This window comes from Lacerta agilis, chromosome 2 (genome assembly GCF_009819535.1).
Source record: "Lacerta agilis isolate rLacAgi1 chromosome 2, rLacAgi1.pri, whole genome shotgun sequence".
Taxonomy (NCBI): domain Eukaryota; kingdom Metazoa; phylum Chordata; class Lepidosauria; order Squamata; family Lacertidae; genus Lacerta; species Lacerta agilis.
In genome coordinates, this window is record NC_046313.1 from 49,065,328 (window position 1) to 49,090,695 (window position 25,368).

The window sequence follows — 25,368 nt, forward strand, 5'->3', positions numbered from 1 at the left end:
CTAAAGAGAAGAAGGTGGCATAGATGATTCTCCCCTCTTCACTTTGTCTTCATAACAACCTTGTGAGGTTGGATGCACTGAGATACAGTAACTGTTCCATGGTCACCCAGTGAGCTTCAGGAAGATAGGTTTTTGAGAGCAGGTAGATGGAAAGAGTCAGTTGGAATGATGCTTGTTAGCATTGCCAAGCGTTTGCAAGTCTAATGCCACAATCTGGGTCAAAAGTAACTTGAACAACATCAAGAGTGTGGGGCACCCAGATCTCCCATGCCCCAAATTGCCCTGGCATGCTGTTTCTGCATAGCTATCTGGGGGAGAGGAGAAGCAGGCTTCCGTTGAGTCCTAAGCAACAGGCTTCCTCAACCTTGGCCCTCCAGATGTTTTGAGACTACAATTCCCATCATCCCTGACCACTGGTCCTGCTTGCTAGGGATCATGGGAGTTGTAAGCCAAAAACATCTGGAGGGCCGAGTTTGAGGAAGCCTGCCTAAGCAGATCCTACCACATGCAGGATGCTCTTGCACTTAAAACAAAAACTCCATCTTTCAGAATTGTGAGGTTTTAATGATGCACTTAGTTGACCTCCTCCTCCTTGCTTTTTAGAAATAAAAATTATGATGACTGCAGTATACATGAGGTTATCTGAGGAGAGGGCTTGCGGGAAAGTAACATTTATGCCAACAAAACCGTGCTTGCTTTGTTCTGAAAGCTTAAGGTGTCAACATTTGCTCCTAGGTGATTGTGAAAACGAGAACAGAATATCAACCAGACCAGAAGAACAAAGGAAAACTCAGAGTGCCCAAAATTGCTGAATTCACAGTCAGTTTCACTGATGGTGTAACAGAAAGATTAAAGGTAAGAAATGCTAATTGATAACTGGCTATATACAGTGCTAATTACCATGGAATAATTAATAGATGACAGCTGCCTTGATTCTGGTTTTAAAATAGCACAACTTGGTCCCATAGTGCATTATGTTGGGGTCATGGGATTAGAATTCTGAACACAATTTTGTTCTTTGGATCTATTTTTATTTTCTTACATTTATATCCCACTTTACTTCTGTTGTGGAACCCAAGATAGTGACATGGAGGGTTCTCAGATGGCCACTCTTCCAGACTTGTTCTTCCTTAGCTTCAGCTTCAAGTTATCAGCCTTCAGCCCATACTCCAAGACCTAGGCAGGGACCACAGATGCACAAAAGCAGCTGTGGGGTGGGAAGGAGATTGGATCGGTCATGGCATGGGGGAAAGGGGCTTAGCCCTCCCCCCTCCACATACTGTGGCCCCAGTTGCTAGTTCCCTCCAGCTGCTGCTAGTCACAGAAGGGGGAGAATAGGAGCACAAAAATGTATTGTGTGTGGCAGGGGAGAGGAGAATGGACCCTTCTACCCCTGCACTGCAACCCTGATCCAGATTGCCCCTCCCTTTGGCTGTTTTTTGAAGACCAAACTGACATTGGAAGCAAGCAAGGATCTTGTGGCACATTAAAGACTAGCGCATTCGTGATGACATAAGTCTTTGTGGACTACAACTAGCGTTAACATTGCAAGATCCAGTCCCAGAACTCCAACATAATATGACATGTGGCCCTCAGTGCTGGTCCAAGATGTCTGATTTTGCAGCCCTTCCCAAACATGGAAAGCGAAAGGTACTTGGCTTCCACAATGCATTCCCAGAATGTAATTATTTTGTGAAAGAGCCAGACACTAGCTCTAATGTCAATCTTACAGATGCTTTTCAGAGCATGTGGGTGGGTGATCCAATGAGGAAACTGTGTGTGAAGGTTGGGGTGGGCATTTTTAAATGGTCAGGGATCAAAACCAATTGAAGCCTCCAGGCTCAGTTGGCCCCGCCCCCTGAGGAGCGCCTGCCCCAGAAGCTGCCTGCCATTGGCCAATTTGGCAGGTGGTTAGGATCAATTCTCCTGGCTGGCAAAGAAGCCCGTTTTTGACCCCTGTCAGCCAAGAGAAGCCTCTACACCACCTTCCTCTGCTGGGCCAGTGTTTGGGGCGGCCAGTGGCAGCCTGCAATGCTGTTGGTAGCTTTAAAGAGGTAAGCAGACTTCTCTGACTTCCTCTATGCCATAATCAGTAGTAAAACTGTAAAGCTGTGCCAGAGCAAGGAAGGTCCCCCAATTACCCTGGTGCTCCTGCAGATGATGTCATAATTCCTGCTCTGGGGGGGGGGGGACCACGCTGGAATTGCACTTCCCTGCATTCCACCTCCCCTGCACTGCTGCTGAGATCAATGAAGCATCAGTTTGACTACAGAAAGGAGTTCTCCCTTTGCTTTTTTGTGAGTGCAGTGGTGGAATCAACTCTTTTCCCTCCTCAACCTGACAGTTTCATTTCCAAGCCCTTTCCTGTCTCCATAGTCCATATGATTTCTATTCCATGCCTCTCAGTGTCACTTATTAATCGCCCATCATAGCAACTGCCAGCAGATAAGGTTGTAAGCTTCTCCTGCCTGTTTTTCATAAGGCTCACATGCACCATATTAACTTTGCGGTATTATTTCCTGACCAAAATGAGCTGAGATAATAGATTATATTTTATTGCCTTCTGTACTTCTCCTGTACTGAATCCAGTGCATATTTTAGGCAAGCTATTAAATATACCTCCCTCTGGTTATGTGCATATCTATTATCTAGAGCTGATGAAATCATCTTGCATTTGTGTTTTTGTAGCGGGAAGGAAAAGAGTAAAATGCTTAAGTTTTATTAACTCAGCTTTTGGCGATGGATAGATAGATATAGTCGTAGAGACATTACAAATGTGATCATCATATTTTCTGTTTCTTGGGTGGATGCTCTCTCAAATGGCCCTCCAGTGAGCAATGTACTAGAAATTTCATTTTCACCTTCCTGTAATATTACAGTAAAATATGAAACGCTTATACATACACAGAGGCCATGCCTTCATCTTCTCTAAATTGGTGTATGATTTGGCTCTATAGATATTTTCTAGGCCAAATGAGTCATCATCCCATTGACTGAAACAGGAGTGACAATAATCCAAGCTGTCTAGAGAGATCCCTGAGTGAAGGGCGGGGGGGGGGGGAGATTTTTCACTTAAAGTTCACAATGATGTGGTTTTGAATTTGATTAGGGGTTCAATTCTGGACCTATTTTACTGAGAACCCCCCCCCCTCCATGCTCAAAAGTAGGAGTGTATGGAATTGCACCCTTAGTTATGCTTACGTGCAGCTCTAAATCATTTCCGGCTCTTGTAAGAGAATCCCGAAAGACTGTGTCAGTAGAAGATAAGAAAAGAAGGGACTTGCTTCTGGCTTTTCCTGCCATGCCATTGCCAAGTGAGCAATACCACTTCAGGGGATCAGTGATGTAGCAATACTGCAAAGTCTGCCTCTTCTCCGTTACCTTGAAGGGAAAGGAGCAGCTGACATATTATGCTTCACCTCTTCCTGATGAGCTGTTGAAGCCTTTCCCCCCTCCCCCTCTTGAGAAAATGGTTGCCAGGGTTCTCTGCACTCTGCAAAACATTCTGCACCAAGAAAAGCTGCATTCAAGCCTGTCTGAAATATGCAAATCAAGACAAATGTTCAAATTTGCTTATTTTGCACAATGTGCTGCGGTGTTGCTATCCGGGTGGAAGGGCAGGAACTCTGGAGGGTATTCATGCTCCCCTGACTCTTGGAGATCTTTTTCAAGCTCCCTGTGCCTCTGGGCCTTCAGAAATTTCAGCTGATGGTATGCATGCATTGTCAAGCATATCTCTGCTTTCAGAAGCATGCCTTAAAAAAAAAAAAAACCAAACCTGAGGCTTAGCATTCACTATTACAGGGTGTGCTTCATGTGCACATTCCATGCCATAGACACTCCCTTAACCATTGCCTCCAAATAGCCTGACATACAAGAATCGCTATATCATTTATTTAGATCACTTCACAAAAGTGAAGACAGGAACCCCAAGTAAAGCTCCCAAAGCAATAATGTGAGAACCAAGAGTTTCTGAGAGCCTTTCATGGCTAAGAACAGCAGTTGCAGAAGAGGAAGTAAGTTTTCTGCCTTCCCAGGATGCATATTGGCACCTTTGTTCAGTCTTTTGGCTCTGTTGGAAGAAGAGCTTGCTGAAGCTAGGGAGGCAAAGCGAGAGGGTGTTTGCTTTCCATTTTGTTTTCTTCCAAATGTTTTGTGTCCAGCTTTTAAAATTCGTTTGAAATAAGTTTATATGGTTTAGATAAAAAGAACACCAACAATAAAAAACACACTTATTTGTATTAAGAACATAGCAGCTTTTAAAACCAACATAAAACTGATTGTCCAGAAAGAGAGAATTCCATAGCTGTGGTGCTACCACTGAGAAGGCCCTGCCACTGGTCTCTCTCCCTCCTTGCCTTGAATCTGCTAAAGATGGGCCAGAGAAAATGGCCTGTGACCCTAATCGTAAGATTGGCTGGTTAACAGGGGCAAAGCTGGTCTTTGAGCTAACCTGACCCCAGGCTATTCTGGCCTCTAATTGTTAAAACTTAAGACCAACATTCACATTGACCCTGGAAAGAAACTGATAACCAATGTAATTAGTGAAAGATTGATGCCATGTGCTTCAACTGCCTTTTTCCTACCCCTTTTACACCACTGTCTTTAAAGGCAGCCCTGCAGTGGTCCAGTCTGGATGTACATGGGCAGAACGAAACATTACAAGAAACGTGAGACCGCTGCTGAAACTGGCAGCTCTGTGTCAAATTCTGTCCTCCCTGCTCCACGGCACCTAGTGCAACTTGCCTTGATGTCCTTACGCTATGTGCTTTCTCGTCTCCACATAATTGGCTGCCCCTACTGGGGGCAAGGAAGTAAGCAGCATCATCACGCAAGGACATGGGCTAAATTGCAGTAGAAATTACAAAGAGGGAGAGGAGAGAGACTAGCAGAGGGCTGTTTTCAGTAGCATCCCTCTCCCACCCCCGACTCCCGTTCCAGGACTAGAAAGATAAGATGGCAAGAAGGAAGTTTTGCTTTTCCCGGGAGGGTTGTTTCACCCTTGCAGGAAATTTCTGAACTGTATGTGCTTGGTAGGTAGCTCTAAAGATGACCTCTATTCTGTGCCCAGTGGCAACCATTTATTGAACAAGCTAATGAATGATTGGACATCCTTCTATCATGAAGAGGCTGGAGTTTTCCGTAGAAGGGAATCTTACACAACTGCATCTGTCATCCATCTAGGATAGCACTGATATGATCTCTTTAATTGTGGTAGCATCTGACAGGAGCTGTTGTCCCTAGGCAACTGCTGTTCGCTCACTCTTCCTCTTGCTGAAATCTTGTGTAATTTCTGCTGCTTGTCACTTTTGAAATATGATACTATATTTTTTCTTGTAGCTCAGCTCAATTACAGAGCATCCCGGAACTTTGACCAATTACACTGCAACTGCATGACTCATCTTGTACATACATTATGACAAACATCATTGCTACTCTGTGTAGGTGGAGTACAAGAAAATGATGTTAAAATGACATTAAGGCCCAGCCACCAATGCCCCAAAGTAATTTCTTTCATTGCTGAGTTTGCCCTGCAGAAAGGCATGTCAAAATGTTCTTAATTTAGAATTCTTTACTCCTGCGCTGCAAGAATGTACTTGAAAAGGCTGTCTAGAACAGAGATGGGGAAGTGAATAAAGAGAAGTTTTTCTCCCTCTCTCATAATACTAAAACCCAGGGCCATCCGATGAATCTGAACGTGGGACAAGCATCATTTTGTCCGTCTTGAATCTCCCTTCTTCACACAGAGCATAGTTAAACAAATTCACTCCTGTAAGATGTAGGGATGGCTGTCACCTTGGATGGCTTTAAAAGAGGGTTAGAAAATTCATGGAAAACAAAGACTACTACCTATGATGGCTATGTTCTACCTCCGCTGTCAGAGAGATAATGCTTCTGAATACCAGTTGCTGGGAATCACAAGTAGAGAGAGTGCTGTTGTGTCAGATTCTGCTTGTATATTTCCCATAAGCATCTGGTTGACTACTGTGATGCTGGTTGAATGAGCCTTTCAAGGCTTTTAGTATGTTGGTCTCTAAATCCCATCAGCCTTTGCCACATGGCCAATGGTCAGGGTGCTCAGAATTGTAGTCCAGCACCATCTAGAAGGCCGTCGCTTCCCCATCCATGCTGAACAAGGTTTTTGGTCCTCAAAAATGTTCTACTTTATAAGGAACCCATTGAACAAGCCAGGCTGAACATACAGTGAACATACATCGGATACTCTGCAGTTTTTCATCTTACTTGAATTGCTTTGGAGTTACTTGGTTTGGTTTGGGGTGCTTGAAGGTGTTTTGAGTCTTCTGAAAGCAGTTTCCTATGGTTCCCTGACCAACACTCCAGGGTTTACACAGAAGCCACCAGAAGCCTTTGATTCCCTTGACCCTTTGCATTGCAGGGGGTTGGACAAGATGACCCTCAGGGTCCCTTCCAACTCTAAAATTCTATGATTCTATGAGCTGAACACACAGGCAATTTAGCTGTGCTGTTAAGTATCACCGTTACTAATCACTACACTCTGTCAGAGCTGTTTTGTCAGCCTTGGTCTGCCCAGCTCCATGGTTTCTTGAATCATTTGAGGTGATAGCCTGCAGATTCCAGCCTTCACAGTATCTATTCTGGCCTTTTCCTCTTCTGGGTCTTTCTTTCATAGAAGCCAAATAATCAATCAGTCCTCTGAACTTGATGTAAACAAAAGCCACAGTCTTGGGACAGATGGGAGCAATGGACTGAGACAGAATTTGGGGACACAGAAAGCTGCCTTGTCTTGAATCAGACCACTGATGTGTCTATCTCAGATTTGTCCACACTGACTAGCAACAGCTACTCAGGATTTCAGGCACGGTTCTCTCCCAGCTCTAGCTGTAGATGCCAGAGACTGAGATTGCATGCAAAGCAGATGCTCCATCACTGAAGGGTTAAAAAGCCCTTCCCTCTATAGTGTTTGCTGTTCTGACTGGAGAGAAACAGAAATAGAAAAGGCCTGGTATGAGTGAATTTTCTAGAGTTTTGCTTCAAACCAGGTTTCAAGAGGTGTCCTGAGCAGCAGGATAATAAGCAGGCATCTCTCGCTTTCATTCTGGTGTATGTTTCTGCCCTCCCATCTCATTTGTTAGGATGTTGAATAATGCCGGTATTCCATTCAGGCACCCTTCAAGGGCGAACAAAATGGATGAGTCAATTATATAAGGAAAATACCCCCGAAGTGCAGGCTTGTATCTTTTCAATCTGTCTATTCAGTGCAACTCATTTAAACAAATAGTTATAGGCTCAGGCAACAACCGGTTCATGGTAGGAAAATCAGTTGACACCATGACAACTATCAGGCCTCATGCCCAATGTATTTGAGGCATAGAGATACTGCTGAAAAATCCTGTTGCTTCTGGAAGAGGGCATAATCAGCATAGACTGTCCCCTCTCACTTAGGTGAATTGTCAAGCACAGTTGGGTCACTTAAGCACAGGGGTTGTGTAATGTGTTCAGTTTTTCAAAAATTATTCTAGGAAAGTTAGGGGCAAAGGGAAGGGTGGTGAATGGCACAGAAAGGGCAGTGAGGCTACTGAACAGTAAAAAACAAAACAAAAAAAACCTGATCCAGTAATACTTTTCATGTTCTTTTTACTTCCTCATCCAACACATTTGTGGGTGGCATTTGTTGTTGCATGGTGTGGGCCGCTGGCTTTAAAAGGGGAATAGTTATGATGGATAGATCACTCAATGGCTACCAGTAATGATAACTAAATATAAATTATCCATATTTAGAGGCAATAATCCACTGAATGCCCATTGCTGGGGGCTATGACCTTCATGCCCTACCTATGGAGTTCCCTGGAGCATCTGGGTGGCCACTGTGGGAAATGGAATACTGGCTTTGATGGGTCACATTCCATGCACACATGTTTTTTGCAAAACAATGCTCCTAATATAATGCATTATTGTAGGTTATTTTCACCAGTAAATATGTTTTTGTATGCATTGCTTGGCTGGTGAACAGCACAACAATATTTGGAGAAGTGCAAATTTTGTAGGACAGCTGCAAGTTAGTTTGTGTATTGCTTCGGAAAGTACAAATTAGGTAGATTCACCTTTAAAAGTGAGGTGAGTTGAATTTCTGCCCCATCCATAAAGCGGAGGCTGTTGCCACAGTTTCATGGCTTGGACTGGATGGCCTTCAGATGCCCTCCATGCGCCTATAATAATGTGTTCAGTAGAAGGGAAATCAGTGTACCGTCTGTGAATTCAGCTTTTTAAAAAGTTCTGCTTTGTGACCTATGATGATATACACAGAGCAAAGTGCATTTGTTCACATCAGCTTTTTCAAAACAAACAAACAAATCTAAAATATACTTCAAAGTACTGCCTTTGATTTCATTTCAAGTGAAAAGATCACTGACTTTGGGATGGAGGAATGATTCCTCTGAATTTTTGATCTGTGTACAAGTTTCAGGCTTTTCCAGGGCTCTTGATATCGAGGCCCCACTTCTGAGGGATGTCATACTAAATATCAGAGGCACGTGAACAATTGAAATGTTAAAATGTGATTTGAGGACGAAAACCCCTCAACCTCGAAAAATTCATCTTGGATCCATATAGTTGCTTCGTTGCTCCAAATAGTGAAGTGGCAGGAAGAAGCAATCCATGTTTGGGTAATTTTCTAATCTGTGCGGTGCGTATAACATATATAATGAAGGCCGGGTGTGGAGTAATGGAAGAGTCAACTCAAACATTTGTAAATTAGCAGTCATTCATTTTTGTGTCCCTGTTTTAGCTGATTCAGTGCTGTGAAGTCGCACTCCCAACTGTGTTCTAAATGGATCTTCTGATTTCATAGCTGCACTTTATTGTTTTATTGGTGTCATGTTTATTCTCACCCTACCTCAGCTAATTTGTCTTGTAATGCACACAAAGAACTCGTGTTATCAATTGCACACACACACAATCTGCAGATTTACCCTTGTTGCAAATATGAACCCTTTTCACGGTCCATGGTCAGAGTTGATGGAAGTTGTAGTCTAGCAACACCTAGAGGGCCACAGGTTCCCCACCCCTGCTGTAAGGTTTCTGCCCTTATTCTCAAGATCCCACTGAAGGGTGCATACTTGCTACTACACTTGTGGACACCCTCACCCCATCTGTGCAGCTGATCTGTGCTGAGGCAAAAGTTCAGTCTTCAAACTGATCATGCTCTTCTCAGGCCTCCTGCTTATGAGAGTTGCGAACAGTGTGTTTGAGAGCTCCTCTGTTTGATTTTTGCATAACATACTTAATTGTATTTCATTTATGCGAGGAAGAAGGCACTGGCCTTTGAAAGTTTATGCCATGATTAATGTGTTGGTCTTTAAAAAGTGCCACCAGACACTTTGCTATAGATCACCCTTGCTTACTGGATTGTGGTGACTGCTGATTATTTCTCCTTCATTTTATTACTATTATTTTGCAGCAGCAAAAGCTTAAAATGGACTCCTTTCAGTAATTAAATCTGAGATTCTGGGAGATTGAACAGTAATGCACCAGCGGCCAGATGTTGCAACTCATGAGCTTCCCTCGTGGCCACAGAGGAGTCTAACTTCCCTAGACGTTTCTTTGTTGAGCTGTAGTCACTGTTGCATCTAAAAAGGCTCCTTGCAGCTCTGAGGCTTCTGTTAATGCAAAATCCCAGATGTAGCGAGGGTGGCAAAGTGCCACATTGCACAAGCTGATGGGAAGTTATGAGATGTCACTAATGAAAGGTCAGCAGCAGGATGATATGCCCCTATGCAGTAATCCCATTAATTGAATCACCTGCTCAAATTAGTGATTTGAAAGGCAAGTCAGCTCCACTTTTTCTCAACACGCCCCCCCCCCTTTCCTAATGATCTACTTTAAAAAAAAATGAAAAAAAAGATAAAGCTTTTCTGCACCTGGGCATTAATTGGGAACACTGGCAGGAAATTCTTAGCAGGGAAAACAACAGATGCTTTTGCAGATCCCAAAGACAAGACCAGAAACCCTGACGTTAGGGAGCAAACTGCATTGTTCACATATTGAGTTCAAACTACTCATCCGCTTGTATTAAATCTAAAGGATATGTAATATTCTTGTCAGCTACATGCATTGTAGACACTTTCCAGAGCCACAATAGTGGTCTTGGTGGAAAGGAGCTGTAATAATGACAACAAAAGACTCTCTGATATCATCTCCTACTAACAGTTATTAATTTTTCTCCTGTTAATATTTACTAACACTGCAGCCACAGACATGACTGCGAGTGGCAGAAATAACCCTTTGATGCATGACAACAAGTCAGCTTCACAGAGATCCGGCATATTTGCATATTTCACAGCCAAAGTCACATGTCAGATGGACAGTGTCTAGCTCTGGTATCTGTCACACCAACAAAATAGATAGGCATGGTGAAAGCCTTAAGCTTCCACTCAAAAGACAGGTAATGCAGGGCCGGCTCGCCCATGAGGTGGGCTAGGGCAGCTGACTCAGGCACAGAAACCCAAGAGAGGGTGCCCCCATGGAGGCCCTCCCTACCTCTGCCACCAGCAGAGAAGCAGCACCAGTAGTGGGGGCCATTTCCAGTGAAATTGCACCAAGAGCTCGCACGAACTCTACAAGATCTTGTGGGATCTTGCCAGAACCTATTGTCGCTGCTGCTACTTTGTGGGAACCACCATGTAATCTGGGTAAGGGAGGCTTCGGGGGTGTGGTGATGGTGGGGTGTTGGGGGTGTGTGTGACACCTTCCAGTTTTGCCTCAGGTGGTGAAACAGAACCCACCCTCTCTGATCAAATAGTACCTCTTTGGCCATTTGCCTCACTCTGCCTAATGACAGGGCTGGTCCTATCCTCATCAGGCTGCCGTGACTCTTGTGCTCAAACGCTGCTTGCTGGTTTCCCACAGGCATCTGTTCAGCCACTGTGAGAACCGGGTGCTGGACTAGATGGGCCATTGGCCTGATCCAGCAGGCTCTTCTTTTGCTTGTATGTTCTTATAGCTGCCTTTTTGACTTTGCCAGCAATGGTGCCTCATCCAGCCTGCAAGCCACTCTCTGCTTTTCACTGCAGTATCCAAGTGTCGAGCTGCATCGTGGGAGTAGGAGGTGAGACCCTGCAGGAAGCAACTATGAGACGCTGCTGCTTTGTATATATGCCCCTTGCCTCCTCCTAGTCTGTAGTGCTATGGTGATGAAAGCATAGCCACTGCAGTCTGCACCAGGCCTAATGATCTACCTGTTGCCTGCTCAGGAGGCATAGGATTGCATAGAGTTGGAAGGGACCCCAAGGGTTATCTAGTCCAGCTGAAACATCCACAACAGATGGAGTATTATTGGAGTAAATGAGCTCTTAGATCTGAACAGACTCCAGGGCTCCTAATTCACCATCACCCAAAATAAATGTTGACTTCTCTCTCTCCACGCTCCACCCACACTGTGGGTGGAATATGAATAGCTCAGAAATAGGAAAATCAAACCCATTTCTACACTAAGAAATCAAATTTGCTAAGTAAGTTTAAAATGTGAAACTGTACCTGCACATAATATTTTTGTGATGTAACCTGGCTGGCTAGATGTGTATGGTTAATCTTCTGTATTTCCCCCCCTGTAAAGTATGGACCATGACCATCTTCAAAGCATGAAATTGGGGGCAGGGAGAAACTAGTAGTTCGCTTAAAGAAAATAATGTGCCCAGCAAAGAACATTTGCAGCCATTCTGACACTGTCAACCTTCTCCTTCAAGCCCACAATACGAGAACAGATTGCAGGAAAGCAAATCCCATTCCATTTAAAAAAATGTGCTAAAACTCAAAATATTTTAGACTACTTCCCTGCTTGAATGATAGGGAGCAATATTCCAGGCTGTTCAGTGACAAGGGGGGGGAATCAAGCTGTTAACATTAAGGACTTTAACGCATCTACCTAGAAATCACATTTTAGGACTTCTTTGGTGCTTGCACAGTGAAATGGTAGTTTTTGTTTGTGCCTAGGACTTGGCAGTGCCGTACATCACATGGCTGCAGCTTGGCATTGCAAACATTTTAAGACATCAAATCCATTAGGACCGAAACAGCCTCTAGAAATCATATTATGTGATGGAGATTGGCCAGTCTAATTGAGCCAGCTACTTATTGCCTGGGCAATTTAATGATTTGACAAATTGCTTGGAAACATGGTGTACTTGTTTGTTTTGTGCTCTCACTGTACCCACGGGACAGCGGGGCAGGGGAATTAGCGGTGGGGATGTCACCTCAGCTGATAAGCTCTTTCTTAATTACAAAATGTGCGGAAGAATTAGGGCAAGGGTGTCATGGGATAGCTACGTGGGAGGGAGAAAAGTTTTTGTAAAAGTGGGAGGGAAATGTTTCGGAGAGTAAGAGCTTTATTTTACATATCGAGTGCTTGGCTTGCAACATATTTCAAGTCTGTCCTTAACGTGAAGCCTTTGAATCCTACCAATGGCCAGTTTAGAAATCATCACAAGATGTAGGCTACCACCTTGACTGGGATTGGAAAAAAACATGGAGGATAAGGCTATCAATGGCTACTAGTCATAATCTAACCTCCAGTAGCAGAGGTGGTATGCCTTTGAATACCAGGTCCTGGGAAACATGAGTAGGAAGAGCGCTATTGTACTCAGCTCCTGCTTTTGGGCTTCCCATAATCCTCTGTGAGAACAGAATGTTGCCCTAGAGAGCCCTTTGGTTTGAACCTTCAGAGACCTTCTTAACTTGGTAGCATAGCGTCAGAATTTCTCAATTTAATTTTTAAAAATATGATACAAAGAAAATGGAATACCAGAGAAGTTCTAGAGAGTTACCAACTGTCCAATATTACATAAATAATGCATCATAATTCTTCCAGTCCACCATACATGGACTATGCTTTATAAATTAAATATTTCTGGTTCCCCCCTTTTTTACATTTTCATTACTGTGAATAATAAATCATCATATAACTTCTAGCACATCTTTTATTATATTTTGATACTTATTTTAAGTATCCAGTATAGAGTGAATTCATCACATTGTTCCAGATAATATTGTTTTGCAATCCTTCCTTTCCAGATCATCTTAAAGTGTGAAATCTTTTAGTACAGGCTATACATAATTTCCCCCACTCTGAATAATTGTATTGTCAGGAGTCAGGAAACAGAAAGGACTGGGACAGATACATGGCTATGTGGAGGGAAATAAGATCATTAGGTATAGAGAGTTAGTTCAAAAAGGTATTTAAGAAGCCATTTTTGAATTTTTAAGAATGAAAAACAGCCATTCCAAAATAGCTAGAGCTAATTCATGCTCATTGCAAATCAAGTTCAGGTAAGGTTTCCCATCTCTAAGCATTTATTGGGACAAGGGTGGAAGGATCTGCCAGTTTAGTTTCTCTCATTTGGTTCATTTTTTCAATCTTAAATTCAGATTTCCACATTTTGCAGCTAGTTACAGTTTTAAAATAAAAATCCTCTTGAAAATTCTTCAGCATTTTAGTACAAATTTCTCCTAATAAACATTTTCTTATATGCTGTTTCAATACATACATTTTGCAAGCAATCTTGTCTAATAAATTGCATTTCTGTATGTTTTCACCAATATCTTCATTTTTATGCACACTTCCCCCTAATACATGCATTTTTGTAAATGTTGGGCCGGAGAACTGCATTACAAAATTCAGATAACTGTGAATTTTGAAGGATAGCTGTGTGTTGGTTCACATATGGTTTCTGAAAGTGCAAATTCAACAGTTTTGACCTTAAATATGTACTGTACTGAATAGAATGTCTCCTCGATTCCTAATTGGAACCCCTACCAGTAGCCGTCAACAAAAAATGCCAATGAGATTTTCTTCACCCAGTATGCTATATTTAGATTGGGCGCCCTGCTGCACTTGCCAAAGGAGGCAAAAATTAGCATCCATTTTATGTCACTTGCAGAATTGTACCTTCTTTCACAGGTGGGGTGAAACACTCACAAAAATATCAGAGTAATGAGACAGAATATCAAAAGGTGGGAAACTCCCCATCATTGCAGTTCCACACCATAAAGAATCATTGTGTTTAGTATCTGCCCTGCTCTCTACCCATGCCAACCCTAAACCATGTAAAGAACTCAAGCTGTAGATGTGTTACGTTACTGTAGGTCTTTCACCTACTGATTTTAGGCTGCAATACTACACTCAGTGCAACATCAGGCTTAGAGGGGCTCGAAAGTGATCTAAGCAGTTCTGTTCAGATGTTCATCCTTGGATAAATTCAAGATTTAATTAGTCAGAAAGCAAGCCGTGTAGTCATTTGTTGTGGCTATTTATTAATACCTCACAATAACGACATTTCCCCCTTTTTCATTTTCGAGCTAAAATGATTCGAAATCCCCACTCAGCCAAAAAGCTCACTTGGTGCCCCTGAGCCAATCACTGTCTCTTAGCCTAACCAAGCCTAGCCAAAGCCAGGAAAACAGGCATGCCTCCCTCACTATCCTCCTTGCTTTGGTTGCTACCATCCAACTCTGATGTTTCTTGCAGCAAAAAACAAAACAGAAAACAGTTTGCCAACCCTGATATAAAAAGTACTCTAAATACATACAGTTTCACAGTATAACTTGATTTTGCTTATCATTGTTTTGCTCACTTCCTGCTCACAACCAGCAGCAAAACCTACCTTACATTACCGTTGTGAATCTATAGAGGTATAAAATGGCTGTGAAAGGGGACTTAGTGTTTGTATTACAGGCATTAAATTTTGCTTTACTTAACCAGAATGATGCATCTTTGTAAAAGGACATATATTGTTCTCTCTTTCTCCCTGCCACCTTGCCAAATTAGTACACCTCCGGGGCTTCAACCAATCTGGCCTGATTATTGTGTGTTTAAATGTGTAAGTCCCAATTGTATTCAACTGTTCTGACGCATGAGCCACTTTCTCCCCCTTCCTCACAAGAAAGCCTAGGCTGCTGCAATCCTGTACCCAATTACCTTGGAGTAAGCCCTATGAAGCACAAGGAAACTTGCTTCTGAGTTAGAGATGTGTCCTGTCTAGGAGAATCTGTGGAAAATAATTTATAGGTAACCACTGATCTCAAATGGAGATTACATACAACAACCAATTTATGCACGGCCAATTGACATGCAACATGCACATGCACACATTGTGGCGACCCAGAAGTGGGTGGAAAAGAGGGAATGGGGGAGGGGCATAATGCGTAGAGCTGTCTTATGTGTACTCTGCCATTGTGCGTGATGACCTGGAATGTAACCCACTCACAAATCGGGGGCTGGCTGTATAAGGAGACAGAAACCACTAGATAGAAAAAAAATTGGGAGTTGGGAGGGACATCCCTTTTGTCCAAACAACTCACTTGTCAATCACAACTCTGACTTCATTTATTGACTAAAAACACCGAAAGGCAGGAGCAGCCTGGCTGGATCATCTCACAGAAATCATGGGTGTATTCTGGTTAAGACAAGTGCCTGAAAGGAAGCCCATCAGTTTCTGATTGTTTCATAAAGTAAAGTAAAGTACCCCTGACAGTTAAGTCCAGTTGTGAACGACTCTGGGGTTGTGGCTCATCTCGCTTTACTGGCCGAGGGAGCCGATGTTTGTCCGCAGACATTTTTTCCAGGTCATGTGGCCAGCATGACTAAGCCGCTTCTGGTGAACCAGAGCAGCGCACAGAAACGCCATTTACCTACCTGCCAGAGCGGTACCTATTTATCTACTTGCACTTTTTGGGGTGCTTTCGAACTGCTAGGTTGGCAGGAGCTGGCACCGAGCAACAGGAGCTTACCCCATCGCGGGGATTCGAACCACCGACCTTCTAATCGGCAAGCCCTAGGCTCAGTGGTTTAGACCACAGTGCCACCCACGTCCCACGATTGTTTCATATTCAAGTGCTAAAGCCAGGATTTCATGTAATGAGATAAAAGTCATCTTGCAAAGGAACATAGATTGGATATTATCAAATAGGAAAATATGGTAATTCGTTGTTTTAAAAGACACCTTCCTGTTGTATGAATCAAGAAACTTGTAAAGGAGGTTTCTTTTGAGCTAGAATTCCATGGAACAATGCTTTGATCTAATGTAAAACAATAGGAATTAGACAATGGCATGAAGGGGAAGTATCTTGGTTAGCAACATTATCAGGGCTACTTAGTTTAATAAATGTACAGGTCTCATAAATCTACACCATGTATTCATATTTATTTATTTAGGAGATTCATTTAAACTCCCAGGATGGTTCACAGGAATGAAATATAGCAAAAACAAATCTGGTAAAATACAGCCCAAACCCCCAGAGAGCAGCATTATACAATATACAAGCTAGAACCGTGTGTCACAGCAATCAAGGTTTTATACATAGTTGCAAGCCCATGACAATTGTTTTGGCAAAGAGAGTGATAAAATTAAGGCTGAGTACTTCTCCACCCCAATTTAAGAGACATGGAATGAGGGCATTAGTTTCCATAGCAATCTAGTGCAGCAATTAAGTACCATCTTTGATAAATCTTTGCTGATAGGGTAAGGGCAGTGTCTGCCTGCAAAGGATTCCTGTCTATAATGTCTTTGAGTTTTATCTCCCTCCCTAATTTTTTATTTCTCTTTTGCGGGGATTTATATTGCTTTGAGACTTGCCAAGGTTCACACTCTTCTTTAAAAAACACACCCCAACCCTGTGTTTTATTAGGTAGTTCAGCTGCCTGATCATGCAGAATCTGAATGCTAATAAAGTCCTGAATTTTCTTGAGTACTCAGAGAGCTGTAACTCACCCTTGTCACCTTCCAGTCCATGGCATAGATAGTTCCCCCCCCCAAAAAAAATTTTCTTTCTGGTTTTAAATGGCTGCTGACATTTTAACCCAGATCAACTGTGTGTTGTGCATTTTTCAGGTATAATGCAATGTCACGGAATATTTCTGTGGGTGTGTAGAAGAGGGAAGAGAGTAACCAAGGATGCCTGGAGGGAGGGGAGGCTAAGAACAGGAGGGAATAGGGAGGGTTTGAATCTGGGAGATAAAACTGGAGGTTTGCAGACGGAAAAACAGTGCTAGGCTCCCTAAAGAGAATGTTTAAAGCCATAGTTATGGCAAGCGTTCTGTGCTGGTAGCCGTGGCACTTTTATCAATTATCAAAAGCTGGTGTGCAGGAAGATGAATGCTGGAGGAAGATGGAGCCTGGTGGGACATAGAAGCAGGGACTGGAGGTTGGGATGCGCTAGTGAAGGAGCGAGGATTAGCAGACAAGTTGGGAGGGAAGAAAAACGTGGCTCAGTTTTGGAGGGTGTGTTAGGGACTCTTAGGGAGGAAGAAAATATTGTTGGTGGGGCAGGTTTTGGGGATGGATTGATAGGGGCAGGAGCTGTGGTCCTCAGCTGATTGAAGCTTTGGCCATGGGATTTGTTGGCTGCCCTCTAGGAAATGCAACCTAACGTTCCTTATGTTTGGATTGTACTGCATTCCATGTACTTCATCCTTCTCCCACATTGACTGCCCCACAAGGTCATGCATTCTGCTTCATCAGTTCCCAGAACAATTCCTTTTATGCTCTTTCAGGGATCACTTTTCTTGTTTCCAGGTGCTGTAGTGCCCCAGATACAACCTGGTAATGTTTAGCACAACCCAGTAATATCTCAACTGCTGAATTGCACATTTTCTGCCTACATACTAGATGTCAGCTTGCTCATTTTATATGTGCTAAAGATTCAAGGAGTTCATAACTTCAAAATGTTAATAACTCTGACATTTCTCCTTGAATATTTGCCTGTTATTGTAACCCTTTCCAATTCAGCTTTCTATCCCAGCAACAACTTCTCTGTATTTCATTGCTAATTTGCATTTTTATGGCAGATTTATACATTCAGAAAAAGCATGTCGTGCAGTCCTGCTGAGGGTGCACCACTTTGGAATGGAAATGGAGAGATCACATGAGTTCAGAGTCTTCCTTAATATAATATCCCCCCTTTCTGTCAAAATGCCAGCCTGCCTCTTCTTCTGAGATGCTATTAGTTAGCATTGTGCAGGGAGACTTTTACAAATTACTCTCAGACAATAATCTCCAGAGTAAACTGTAAGCATCTTGTAAACATGGTTTTATACATTTGAATATGCTTTTGGTGTATTCTTTTCATTGACTGTCTCTCAACTCCCTAAATTTGAAAGGTCTTCTGTGGGTCAAACTTAGCCAATTCTCTGAGAGTTCCTATTCTTTTTGTGCTCTTGTGAATGCACATTTGAGCAACTGATACCTTGATTTATGGTGAAGGAGGGATGGTGCAAACGCACAAGCCAACAAGCTCATGACCACATTTCTCAGTGTTAGGGTTTGGCTATCCCTGGGTAATGAAAAGTGCTGCTGCCTATACATTGTTGGACTGCAACTCCTATCATCCCTGACCAGTGGCCATGCTGACTGGGTGTGATGGGAGTTGTAGTCCAACAAGATCCGGAGGGTTGCTCATTGGCTGTTCCTGGATTACATCATCTTTCACAGCTGGTCAGTCCTAGTGTCAGTTACTGCATTGGATTGTGATGGAATCGGGTCACATTGGCCAAATGGGCGTTGTCAGGAAGCACCACATGATCCAAATTTGGTCTCAAAGGCATGCAGTGAGTGCAAAGACCTAAGGCAGCCGCTTTGATATTTATATTCCTCAGACTTGTTCAACCCTTCCCAGCAATAGCTCTAGACAGGTGCAGAGCTAAAGGTTTTACTATTCTTAGATTGTTGTAGGTGGAAGGAACATACTGACCCTTTACTCATCTCAACTCCCTGTTCTTAGCACAAAAATACATTCATCCAAAGCAAGGTCTGCATGAGATGCTCCTGTTTACGTGAGAGGGCTCCATAAGAACAAGATATATATATATTTTAAAAACCTGGTTCTGTAGCTACTAACAGTGGCCTGGGATTGTGTGCTGAATAATACAGCACAAAATTGAAGTGTTTAGTTTACTCTTTTTGTGTCTGCCGATACAGAGTCAAGCTCACCACAAACCCATCTGTCCATCAACAGTCACTTGCTGCACAGTCCGGAGCAGTGTTTATAACATTTAAAGCCCTAATGGTTTGGGACCAGGGTATTTAAAGGACATCACAAACGTGATTACTCATTAAGATCGCCTGGAGAAGTTTCCCCACACATCCCTTCAGCATCTTTGACATTGGAGATGAACTCCCTGCCAAGGGAGGGGTGCCTTGCTCCCACTCCCAATGATCTTCCATAATCAAAAAGGCTGACCATGTCTTTTTTAAATGCTGGAACGTTTTACTCTTTTAAATGCTGCAAGCCACCACAAATCTTAAAAAAATAAAAAAATAAAACAGGAAGGTGGAGTGTAATTATTTTGAGAGGGAGGAAAAGAAAAACACCCTTGCCGAATTCCAGGGAAAGTCTCCTTTGGCTAAATCTAAAAACACATCATAATTGTACTTGGTCTGCAACAGAAGACGTGAAAGGAGGTGGTGAAGGCTTACAAGATGCACTTGGCTGCTTTTGGATGAACAGTGCATTGTTTCTTCCTTCCCACAATGCCACTAACAGTTACACGCTTGGTAGCACACAGGTTCTTACCATCAAGTGCCAAACAAGGCAAAATCTTCAAAATTCCTTTCCAGTGTGAAACCAGCAGAAGTCAAAGGAGATGCAGCAGCAGCCATTTTTGGTTTGTAATAAGAAAGGAAGGTGGGAGAGGGGACAAGCCCAGGTTTTATAGACGATTCATAGAGAAAAATGCACATCATCAGGGCCTTAATTTAGAGGGGAAATGGACATAAAAACCTGGGGATATTGGATGTGGTATTCATTTAATTTCCATGCTTAGTTAAGCACTGCAAAGTGTGATAAAGTCTGCAGTCTATTAGGCTGATTGTTAATATAAGTCATTTAACTGTGAGATGCTGCATATGTCAGTAGACTAATATTAGCCCTCTTTTGCAGGTCACTATTCTCATCAGTTTGGCTCTTGCGTTCCTCGCCTGCATAGTATTTCTTGTGGTATACAAAGCTTTTACCTACGACCACAGTTGCCCAGATGGATTTGTTTATAAGGTAAGAAGTCTGAGATGGATGAACTGTCTCTGCTAATGACAGAATCTAATTCACCGCACGGATACAATTTAGTCCTGCATTTTCGCATCAGGATCAAAGACACCATTTGTCAACAACATGCTGAAAAGCAGTTAGTGATTTAGGAAATAGGGGTTGGTAGCACCCTCCGCCAACCACAATTATTTTGAACTTGACAGGTTTAAATCTGCATGAAGCCAACCCCACATATTTCTAAATGAGCTCACATGAACTGGCCTTTAGAGTGTGCTCACTATGAAGATTAGCCACTGAACATTTTGGGATAGAGACTGTGTGCAGTGCATTTTAGAGGTTTTGTGGCAACTCTCTGTAGGTGCTGGATGTGTGCCTTTGGGGAGAAGTGGGAGAAATGTGTGCTTATTTTAGCAGGATATTTGTCTTGAGGGTTGGTGCAACATAGGATATAGAAAACATAAGGTGGTGGTTACCATGCCAGTCCTCTAAAATGAGAGGGATTGAGTAGGAAGAGGTGATTTATTTTGCTGGATCAACTTGTGGATGAGGTAAGCTGAAAGAGCAATTTTCAAAATCTCATCATAACTGGGGGGGGAGGGGGAGGGATGAGGGAGTGAGGTTGGGGAAGTTTAAGTATGGACAGGTGTGAAATGAACACCTGCCACCCAGTGAGTTTTCTGGTTGACTGGAGATCTGAACCTGTGTTCCAAATCCTAAAGGCTCAGCTCAGCTGGTTAGAGCAAGGTGTTGATAGTGCCAAGGTTGCAGGTTTGATCCCCATATGGATAGCTGCAAATTCCTGCATTGCAGGGGGTTGGACTAGATGATCCTCAGAGACCCGGCCAACTCTATGATCTATTGATTTCAGATTGATTCTGTGTTACCCCGCAGTGTGTCCATTTGAAAACGGATGTAGGTGGACCTGGCCATGGAGGGTGTATCCACACCTTTCCAATGATGTTGTCGGTGGGTGTTTACCAAGATTTCAATCACCATGTCTTTATTCACTTGGGACATGTGAAGGGAGTAAAGGGCATGGATAACCTAACTGAGGGGAGGTTTTCAAATATGTAACAAGTCACCAACCACCCACCCACCCTTGTGGATCTAGAATCAATCTCAATTGAAAACATCATGTTGAGGATGAGCATGAACAATTCAGGATATGAAAAACCTCACTTTTTGTGCTACAAACGGGTTAGCGTGCGTAGCCTCTGCCCCTTGCCCTGATACTGAATATATTGGGAGGGAGGGAAATGTTCAAAATTTCATGGATCAACGCAGGATAAATAATGTGTGTGAGTTTATTTTGTTAAAGGTTGCTGTAAATGAGATTGCTACTTACTGGTCATGCTTCTCTTCCTTCCCTTCAGCATAAGCGGTGCATTCCAGCCTCCCTGGATGCTTACTATTCCGCTCAGGATTCCAACTCCAGGGGCAGATTCTACACCGTCATCAGCCACTACAGCATGGCCAAGCAAACCAGCTCACGGTCCGTCTCTCCCTGGCTTTCTTCCGGATCGGTAAATCACGAAGCCAAGGCTGCCAAGACAGAAGGCCATTAAAGCCAGCTGGTGGCCTAGGGATGGAGGGGAATGGGGAAGAACAACATCATGTCTCTAAAGCATTGCTCTAGTTCAGCGAGGGCACTGGGCAATCAGTGCAGCAAGAATAAAGCAACTCCAAGTGCAGGTGTCATCTTAATGGATATTTCTCTCTCTCTCTCTCTCTCTCTCTCTCTCTCTCTCTCTTTCTCTCTCCCCCCCTCCTTTGGTGCATTGTTCTCGTTGATTTGTAACTAAGTCAAAATCCTGTACAAAGGCATGTTAGGTGTTGACTATATCTTAACAATGTACAAATATTTTTAAAATCATTGCTTAAGATTTGTTAGAAAAATGAAAAAAATATATGAAAAAACACACAAACAAAAGCAAATCCAGAGAACATTTGCGAGGAAGTAGAAGAAATCACAAGCATTGTTTCTCAGGCCTTCCTTGCCCGCCCCCAAAGGGAAAACAGCAACAACACACAATACTGTGGAATTTGTCTGTCAGATTAAAAGGGAAACTCATGTTGATGGAGGGACACAATAGAATGTTACACTAGGCTGGGCAAAAGGGCATGAGCCTCTATCCCAACTTAGTGCTTTACAGATCTGATCTATAAAATGAAAATGGATGGGGAAGCCCTCGATGCAAGGTAACTCGTGCGTTCATTGGAGTCCCCTGCGTGTGCATGACCTGTTGGATCATGGCTACCATTTCTTTGGTTTCTCTCTCAGAGGGAAATACTGAGGAAGGGCCATAGCTCAGTAGCAAAGCATTTGATCTGGATGCATAAAGTCCCAGGTTCAATCCCCAGCATCTCCATATAGGGCTGGAAATGTCCCCTGCCTGAAACCCTGGAAAGCCACTGCCAGTCAGTGTGGACGGTCCAGAACTAGATGGACCAGTTGTCTGACTCAGTAAAAGGAGACTCCTTGTGTTTGTGCCAATTCAGATGTCTATATTGACTGCAAACTGAGTTTAAAACAGTCACCCACAACCCCCACCAGGTAAATGCCCCAAAAGGGCAGGCCACAGTTCAGCTAGTCTGATGGCAACCTTCTTGCTTTCTAAAATACATGTCCTATTAGAGGTGAGCGCCTCTCAGACTTGCAAACCTAAATGGGTTTTTCCTACTCTTTCTGCTCCAGCTGGTCCTCACCTCATTCAACCTCCAATTGTCTTATTTTTCAGACAAAGTGATTATTTTATATAACACCCCCTCATAATCTGCATGTTACTTGGAGGTGTTGTGGAAAGAACAGACAGACAAACCCCTTGTGTACCATATGCATGTTTTTCCTTGCTGGATCATAGCTAGATTCCTTAGGATGATACGTTTTAATCCCTCTAGATTCAGATTTTTGCTATGAGCTATGAAGCCCAAAGCTAAATACTCAACTATTACCATGCAGGTAGCAAAGAGACATGGAGCCACTTTGCATATACCATTCCCCACTCGCAAATAAATGGTCTAATTCCTCTAATAGTCAGGGGGGGGGGCAGAGCCTGGATAGCTCAGTTGGTTAGAGCCTGGTGCTGATAATGCCAAGGTTGCAGGTTTGATCCCCACATGGGGCAGCTGTAGATTCCTGCATCACAGGGGGTTGGAGCAGATGATCTTCAGAGTCCCTTCCAATTCTACAATTCTATAAGTCTACAAGTGTTTATTTTGCCAAGAGTACTTGGTTACTGCATCCAGGAATCTGGTTTATACTGGGTCAGAGCACTGGTCCATCTAGCCCAATGTTGTCTGCTCTGACTGGTAGCAGCTCTCTGGGGTTTCAGGCAGAAAGAGAGAGAGAGAGCTCTTTCACATTATCTGCTACCTGATCCCGTACTTGGAGATGTCAGGGACTGAACCCAGGACCTCTTGCATGCAGATAATGTGTGCTACCACTGAGCTACGGCCTCGCCATTTTCCTGCATAAAAGCCAACCTTTAATTGGTAAAACTTCAGGAAAGGGTGCTCATTTCCCATAAACAAGTCTTGCTAGGCTTGTGATTGGTGGGACAGAGACAAGTGTATTTTGACCGCATCAACAAGAGTGGATTCCATGCCAATCTATGCCACTAGCTGACTGCACAAAACCACCTCGTGAAAACAAAGTACTCATGTGAACTGACCCTAAAGCCCAATATGCTTTACATGGTTTGGAGCAGGGGTGCTGCTTCCTTGGAGTAGATAGTGGTCAGCAGGGCAGGGCATGGCATGGCACCATTGCTGGCTTCCTAGTGTGGAGGTTGCTGCTGGTAACTGAGAGGGAGAGGTTCGAGGCAGCTGGGAGGTTGGCACGGTGTGGATGTAGCGGCAGGAACAGCAGCTCTGCTGCTGAACCCACAACCACACTCGACTTCACTGACACCTCACCTCTCGGTTAGCAGCAGTGATCTCATTGGGAAGCCTGCTGAGGAAACCTGTCCCCTGCCACTGGCTGCTACTGTTTGCATTATCAATTAAATGTTGAGGCTTACTAGCACCACCTTAGATGCCCAGATCATATGGGCACTTCCATGCAATTTGATGCCAGTGCAGGAAGTCCCAGGGCATAGTTTGAGGGCATGTAATGCAACCTCCTTGTTGAAGCTAAGCAGGTCTGGGTCTGGTCACTGCCTGGATGAGAAACTGCCTGGGAACTCCATGTACATTGTCTTATGATGGATCATGGAGGGAAAGCAGGTTATAAACATACTGAAGAAATATTGTAAGTTCTTTGATTGAATGATCATTAAATTAGATGTGCTGGAATTTGCTTGGGAGTGGTCAGCAGGAGCAGTGTTTCGATGATTATGCCCAAAGTGAACCAATTAAAAGGAAAACTAAGCAAAGTGAAATTGAATCAAACCCAATCAAAGTGTTATGCTGACTGCAAGTGAGAGTCCTAAAAAATGAACTGGGAAGTCAGATATCTTATTTAAGTCAAATATGTATATTTTGTTTGCAAAAAAGTCCATTGAGTTGGAGCTGGAGTACAAAAGGAGTTATGATAAATGGTTGTATGATGTAGCCCAAACTGTAGTGCCAAATCTCATTGTCTGACTTTTTATCCTTATCTCTCTACCCCCTTCCTGCTTCATACTTCACCTGTAAATCCATTTCTCACCTGAAATGTACAAATCCATTGGGGGGGGGGTTAAGCCCCCAACAACAATTCCCAGAACAACTACTGGACAATTTATAATTTTGTGGTGTATTGTATGTCAGTAGGTAGAAGAGACTGAAGTATTTTTGGTGTAGTTCTTGACCTTTTCTGACAGGACAAATAAAGCTAGATGTGTCTGAGAGTCTCAGCTACTATGGTACGGTTATTTTTATTTTCTTCACTTAAAAAATGGGGGAGGCAAATAAAATGTGGGTGAATTAGTATGCTTGGAACTGCAAAGCACTGATTGCTCACATTTGCCTTCTCTCTCTCTCTCTCTCAAAACATGATGGGCTGGCATAGGGATGTAGGAAGCTGCCTTATATCGATTCTTTCCTTGCCCTACCTGGAGATGCCAGAGATTGGACCTGGGACATTCTGCATGCAAAATGCGTGTTGTCCCACTGAGCTATGGGATTCATGAGCAAACATGCATAGGGTAGTACTCCACATTGCAGCAACCAAATGTAACTGAGCCCACAATTATTGCTCATCTAGCATGAACTCATTGGCACTTGTGCCCAGGAGATTTGCTGCCTCTGCTCAAGGCATAGGCCAGCCCATAGTCAAGTACTATGTTGTGAACCACCCTGTAATATTTGGATGCAGAGCAGTATACAAATGGGCGGGGGGGGGGGAGTTGTCACACCATGATGTGACCTTTTCAG

The 25,368-nt window shown here is 43.2% G+C and overlaps 1 protein-coding gene across 2 annotated transcripts in view; it reads left to right on the plus strand.

The window, feature by feature from the left end:
- NSG2 (neuronal vesicle trafficking associated 2) overlaps window positions 1-21,918 on the plus strand; it is a 56,274-nt gene extending 34,356 nt beyond the window's left edge. For both annotated transcript variants that reach the window (XM_033139972.1, XM_033139973.1), the window contains exons 3-5: window positions 736-855; window positions 19,909-20,019; window positions 21,387-21,918. In XM_033139972.1, the coding sequence (XP_032995863.1) occupies window positions 736-855; window positions 19,909-20,019; window positions 21,387-21,578 (423 nt within the window). In that variant the 3' untranslated portion in view covers window positions 21,579-21,918. The remainder of the gene's footprint in view (window positions 1-735; window positions 856-19,908; window positions 20,020-21,386) is intronic.
- Window positions 21,919-25,368: the final 3,450 nt, after the last annotated feature.